At 46.2% G+C, this 6,243-nt stretch overlaps 1 protein-coding gene and 1 long non-coding RNA gene across 2 annotated transcripts; both read right to left on the reverse strand.

Moving 5' to 3' along the window:
- Positions 1-221: 221 nt before the first annotated feature.
- On the reverse strand, positions 222-1,900 carry LOC123404091. The gene is made up of 3 exons (XR_006611623.1): positions 1,815-1,900; positions 1,266-1,384; positions 222-278 (listed from the first exon to the last, which is right to left on the reverse strand). It is a non-coding gene; the product is annotated as an uncharacterized LOC123404091 (long non-coding RNA).
- Positions 1,901-2,684: 784 nt separating this feature from the next.
- LOC123405276 (transcription factor BHLH089-like) lies at positions 2,685-3,743 on the reverse strand. The gene is made up of 4 exons (XM_045099027.1): positions 3,390-3,743; positions 3,036-3,272; positions 2,878-2,925; positions 2,685-2,783 (listed from the first exon to the last, which is right to left on the reverse strand). Exons 1-4 carry the CDS (start codon positions 3,741-3,743, stop codon positions 2,685-2,687), a joined length of 738 nt encoding a protein of 245 aa, XP_044954962.1.
- Between the last annotated feature and the right edge of the window lie 2,500 nt (positions 3,744-6,243).

The raw sequence follows: 6,243 nt of genomic DNA on the forward strand, positions 1-6,243 counted from the left end.
ACCTGACAGGAGCACCAGCTTGACCAGGACTGTAGGGTGGCATAACACCATCTGGAGGCCTGTAGCCAACTGCATTAGGTGATTGAGCCGGCGACCAGGGCCCAGGCATGTGTTGAGCCATTGGATGAGGCTGCTACTATTCAACAGGAACAGGAGACATTTGTGGCGACCCAAGCTGGGGGAACCTAGTGTTGTAGGTAACAGCAGGAGCATACAAAGGTTGAATGGTGTACGCACCTCCATTAAAACCAAATCCAGGATCAAATCTTTGCATATACCTGAAATGGCCATTCAACAGTGAGGAAACTTGTCATAAAAATTCAGTCAAAAAAGGATATGTATGTCCTTGTAATGAAAATGAGAATATGATTAAAGAGGCGACGGTGATATGAGGAGCGGCAGCTCTTCACCTAGAAGAGGAGTGGCTGCGGTGCGAGGAGAATTACGAAGCGAAGGCACCCTCGTGAAGCAGAAGAAGGACATGCATGGGGGCAACCCATAAATAGCAGATATGTGGATGTTAGGGACACATGAATGTTTTAGATGGATGCCTAGATGGCTTGGTAAAGCTGGTTCCACACGAGCCAGAAATCCCCATATACATGACATGCGAACATCATCTTCCCGGACACCATACTCCCCCTACAGTCACGGCATGGAGGCTCGCTGCTGTGGCGACTGTGAAACTTCACGCTCGTGCTGCAATGATCTGAACCGTAACTCCAGCTTCACTTCTCCCTCACTCTGCTCTGTGTAATTCTAGCACTCATATGCAATGTGCTGGGCTCAGGTGTCCAATTGCATACTTAATGCCAGGTTCCAGGTGCCCGCCTAGGCCCATCGCCCGCCTAGCGCACTGTCCCTTTTTGAACCTTGGAAACCATTGCAGTAAATATGCATAAAAATCCCGACAGGGAGGCAATGGAAAACTTTGTGAGGACTTTTCAGTTTCTTAGGACAAAAGTAAACTGAACTCTGCCTATTTGATCTGAATTTTGCCGCTACCAATCAAACCAAATGAGATGGCAAAAATCAACTAGATCTAGTTCCCCGCCCCCAACATCCACACCTTCCATCAACTGTTAGTTTTTTGGTTGCATGGAAGGCACGCACTTTTATTACAACTGCATTTTGACTAAGCACTTATGATCATACTAGACGAATCTTGCCAGCTTAATTTTTTAGAAAAGCACTAAACTTCAAATGGTGAATGTGTTGCAAACATCCAACATGCTGGGAAAACTACTAAAATACTGTGAGCTGACCTGAAACTCTTTGATGAGATCCATACTCAACATATCCATCATACCAATATGACCTTTTCGCCCACCTACTATCATGTAGCGACCATTGGAGGTGTATTCTAGAGTATAAGGACCAAGTTCTGCATAAAAAAAGCTAGTTAGCTCCCTTACGATTTTCATAAATTATAAGGGAAGTTGATACTCAGCATTCATCAATGGGGCAATATAGATATAAGATATATATCTGTCAGAACATACAAGCACAGAAAAACACTCGCCTCTCATCATTCATATAAGTAAAACTGTTTAATGACAAAATTCTAATAGTGTCAATAACTCTATGTACACAATAAGAAGAGTATAAGTCTTGCAAAGACAAACCAAATAAGTATTAGGAAATAAAATACTTGAATTTGGAAATGCTAATCAGCTAACTGTACCACACAAGAACATAAGTATCATCAATGGTGTTTCACATCAACATCTGTATTGTATGTAGTTTTTATTGGTACTGGATCATGTAACAATTGTCGGACAGCTTCAGAGAACACAAAACAATTACAGATTTACCAGGTAAGATCATATCGAATGGTTTTCTTGAACTCAAAATGTCAATGCTACTACCAAGCTCTTGCTGTGTATATCTATGTCTTTTCCAAACCTTCTGGCTCCAAGTAGCCCCCCTCAATAGGTAAAAACCACTGCAAATTGAGTTAGCAACAAATCAGTAAAATTGAAAGTCTCCCATGTTTGCAAAAGTCAAATTCGAAATATGTTAAGTACGAAGATCAGGAAGCATAAGGTAAAAAAAGATACAACAGGAAATTTCAAAGGGTCCAGTGGTATATTGCTGCCAATAAGCACCATAAGTTTATGCAATAGTCCATCAAAGAGGCACAAAAATAATACTCCCTCCGTCCGGAAATACTTGTCACAAGAATGGATGTATCTAGATGTATTTTAGTTCTAGATGCATCCTTTTTTATTCATTTGTGCGACAAGTAATGCCGGATGGAGGGAGTAGATATGTCGATCGTTACTCATGAGGTAGTTTGAAATAACCTAAAAAAACTCCAAAAAGTGTATCACCAATACAGTAATTTTACTTCCTACACAGTAGATACATACGAAAAATACCAAGCGATCTTACATTGACTCGCACCTCTTTGGGAAGAACACCAGATAAACCCATGTCACACTAAACATGTGGGGTAAATCCTATAAATATAAGTCCATTACTTCATCCAAACAGATCCACATTATGCCAGTGAACAGCTAAAGACCATTCGGAAACTAAAGATGAGCTATATGATAGAGTACCATATTGTAGTAATTCAACAGTACAAAATACCAGATTCCATCGTATCATGCTCACTGTTATTCAGCTATTTATAAGTGTTTGCCGCAACAAATTCAGAGACATTCTATACCAAATCCACACTACCGCACGTTTTTAGCCTGCGCAGCAGCTTTGGCAGATATTCCGATTAGCTTCTCTTTTCCAGCGAGATGCCCTTTCAATTTCTTATCACGCAGAGCCTGCAACGAAATCGCATTGAAACAAAAAAATGCCAATACATGCTTTTCAATCAGCAGAAATAGCAAAGCAACGAGCGCTGGACACAACGAGTACACTTGTCTGGAGCATCTTCATCTTGAGGGTGATCTTTTCTCTTCTAACCTGTTGTATGAACCACAATTGAGGACAACGAGTAAAAAATTGTACTGACAACTTTTCATTCAGACAGCTAAAAGAGACGTGTGAGAGTAAAATTTCAGTAGAAGTATTACCCTCCCAGCAAGGCTGTGGCAGTCGGTGGCCTGGCCTCTCCTGGCCCGGACGTGGACGTAGTCCCTGGGCGGCTTGTCCGCCGCCGGCTGCTTGGACTTGGAGCCCTTGCCCTTGGCCTGCTTCCGGCCCCTCTCCCCGCCGGCCGACCCGTCGCTGGCCGCGGCCGCCTCCACCTCCACCTTGGGCCTCACCGTCTCGTCCTCAATTTTGCATTTCTTCAAGTCCGGCCCCGTCGCCTCCCCATCTGCAAACCAAATTCCGGCGTCACCTTCAGGTAGAACCTTAACCAACCAGCAAGCTAATGCAGGGCAGAATTTTCTCAACAACCGGAAGACAAAAAAGTCCATGGAAACAGAGCACACCTTGGCGAAGGTGGCCGCGACCTCCTTGCCCTTGGCGGCGCCCGCGGCGGGCGCCTTCCACTTCTTGGCATTCGCGTCGTACGCCCACGCCGGGTCGAAGACGGAGGAGCCCTCCCGGGACGCAGCGGCGAGCTCCCCGCCACCCCCCTCCGCGGGCCCGAACTGGCCGCCGTTTCCGAAGCCGTGCATCCCGGCCGCCCTGTCCCCGAACATGGAGGCGAGCCCGGCGGCGCCCTCGCCGCCGACGCTGCAGAGCGTCTCGAAGAAGCTGGCGTTGAGGCCCGGCACGCCGAAGTCGAGCCCCGCGGTGCCCGCGAGCAGGCGAGAGACGTAGTCGTCGTCCATCTCCCTGGCCGGCCGACCGATGGAGGAGCAGAGGAGAAGAGGAGGACGAGAGGAACTGGTCGACCTACGCGACCGGATCGTCGGCCTGCTGCTGCTGCTGCGCGTCTGACTGGTGGTCGTCGGCGAGGTCGGTCGAGGAGGAGACCCTGCGCGCCGAGGAGTTGGCTGAGGACGAGGAGGAGAGGAGCATGGAGACCCTGGCGGCGGTGGTGGTTCATGACGGGGGAGGGAGGATGAGGGCGAGAGAGGGCTTGCTCGGTTTGGGGTCGTGGGTGGCAGGGAGATTTGTTTTGCCAAACTACTAATGGCGCACCACCAGCTGGTGCGCCATTAGTAACCAGGGTTACTAATGGCGCACCAGCTGGTGGTGAGCCATTAGTAGTTTTGTAAAAAAAATTATAGTAGTGGCGCACCACCAACAGATGCGCCATTAGTAACCCTGGTTACTAATGGCGCACCAGCTCTGGTGCGCCATTAGTACTTTTGCCAAAAAAAGATTATAGTAGTGGCGCACCACCAACAGATGCGCCATTAGTAACCCTGGTTACTAATGGCGCACCAGCTGGTGGTGCGCCATTAGTAGTTTTGCAAAAAAAAATATAGTAGTGGCGCACCGAGTGTGTGGTGCGCCATTAGTGTCCATCACACTAATGGCAGACCTGCACATATTGCGCCACTACTATATATTAGTGGCGCACTACTTGTCTGGTGCGCCATTAGTGTTTATAATATCTATAGCCCTTTTCCTAGTAGTGCTATAGGCGGTTCCCAAACAGAAAAGTAAAGTTTTGACTCCCCCACCACCGATCAATCACACTCCACGACTAGCCGAATACTCGGATGCCGTCCATACCACCATCAATCCATGTCACTAGATCGTTTCTGGCACCGTTGCTATCATACTACTTTGCTTGCAGACACTAATCTTTCAGATGTGGTTGAATCTGACACATTCAGCTGCTTATACTTGAGAATATTCTTTCACTTCCCGTCGTGCGAATCAACAAATTTGGGTTGAATACTCTACCCTCGAAAACTGGCGCGATCCCACACGCTGGTGGGCCATTGCAAGACAATTGCTAATTGTTGAGCAACTGGAAGCAACTCTTTTCTGGCACCGTTGCCAGGGAGGCATCAAGTCAGGAATAGTTGCTCGTCAACAAGATTCTTCTAGGGCCGTTGTCGGGGAAGGATAGCTATATTCTCTGAGTCAATTGGGATTTAAATCTGCTGATCACTATGAAGAATCTGAAAGATCCAAGAACCAAAGTTTTGCCCTCAACTACAAGGGGAGGTAAGGAACTGCCATCTAGCTCTGCACTTGATTCACCTTAAGTTATGACAAGTTTGCGACACCACCTCCTGCTAGAAATCTTGATATGTCGCCTGTGCTTGATGATGCTTATGATGCTACTATGCCTGATACTGCTAGAGATGCTATGCCTAATATTGCTTTGCCTGATGATGCTAGAGATGCTATTTTGCGTGTTGACGCTATGCTTGATACTGCTAGAGATGCTATGCCTGATACTGCTACAGATGCTATGCCTGATACTGCTTTTCCTGATGATGCTAGAGATGCTATTCTGCCTGTTGATGTTATGCTTGATACTGCTAGAGATGCTATGCCTGATACTGCTAGAGATACTACTTTGCCAGATATGCCACTAGGGGTATTCCTTGATGCTCATATTGCTAGATTTACTGCCAATGCTCATGATGCTTCTGAAACTGTCGATACTATTGAGATAGAACCTGCTTTTGATCCTGCTAGATATAGCTCTCCTAGATATGAATTGCCTGATATACCTGAGGGTTATGTTATGGAGGGAGAGATAGATGAGGATTTTCTTGTGTGTAAGGATGCCTATGAAGCTGAGAAATTACTTCTCAAGTGGAAGGAAAAATCTCTGAAAGCTAGGATGACATACGACCCGAAGTTTGCCACTTCACCTATCTTTATCACCGATGAGGATTATGAATTATCTGTCGACCCTGAGATAATCTTTCTAGTCGAATCTGATCCTTTCCACGGTTATGAGTCTGAGACGGTCGTAGCCCATCTTACCAAACTACACGATATAGCCACCCTTTTCACTAGTGAGGAGAAGATCCGCTACTACTATATCCTTAAGTTGTTTCCTTTCTCTCTAAAGGATGACGCTAAAGCTTGGTTCACTTCTCTTTCTCCTGGATGCGTGAGTAGTCCCCAGGATATGGTCTATTACTTCTGTGAGAAATATTTCCCTGCCCATAAGAAGCAAGCTGCCTTGCAGGAAATATACAACTTTGCTCAACTCAAAGAAGAGAGTCTCCCACAAGCATGGGGGAGGCTCATCCAGCTACAGAATGCTTTGCCTGATCACCCTCTTAAGAAGAACGAGATACTTGATATCTTCTATAACGGACTTACCGATGCATCTAGAGACCACCTAGATAGTTGTGTCGGTTGTGCTTTTAGGGAATGAACTATAGAACAAGCTGAGATTCTACTGAATAA

This window comes from Hordeum vulgare, chromosome 6H, assembly GCF_904849725.1.
Source record: "Hordeum vulgare subsp. vulgare chromosome 6H, MorexV3_pseudomolecules_assembly, whole genome shotgun sequence".
Lineage (NCBI taxonomy): Eukaryota > Viridiplantae > Streptophyta > Magnoliopsida > Poales > Poaceae > Hordeum > Hordeum vulgare.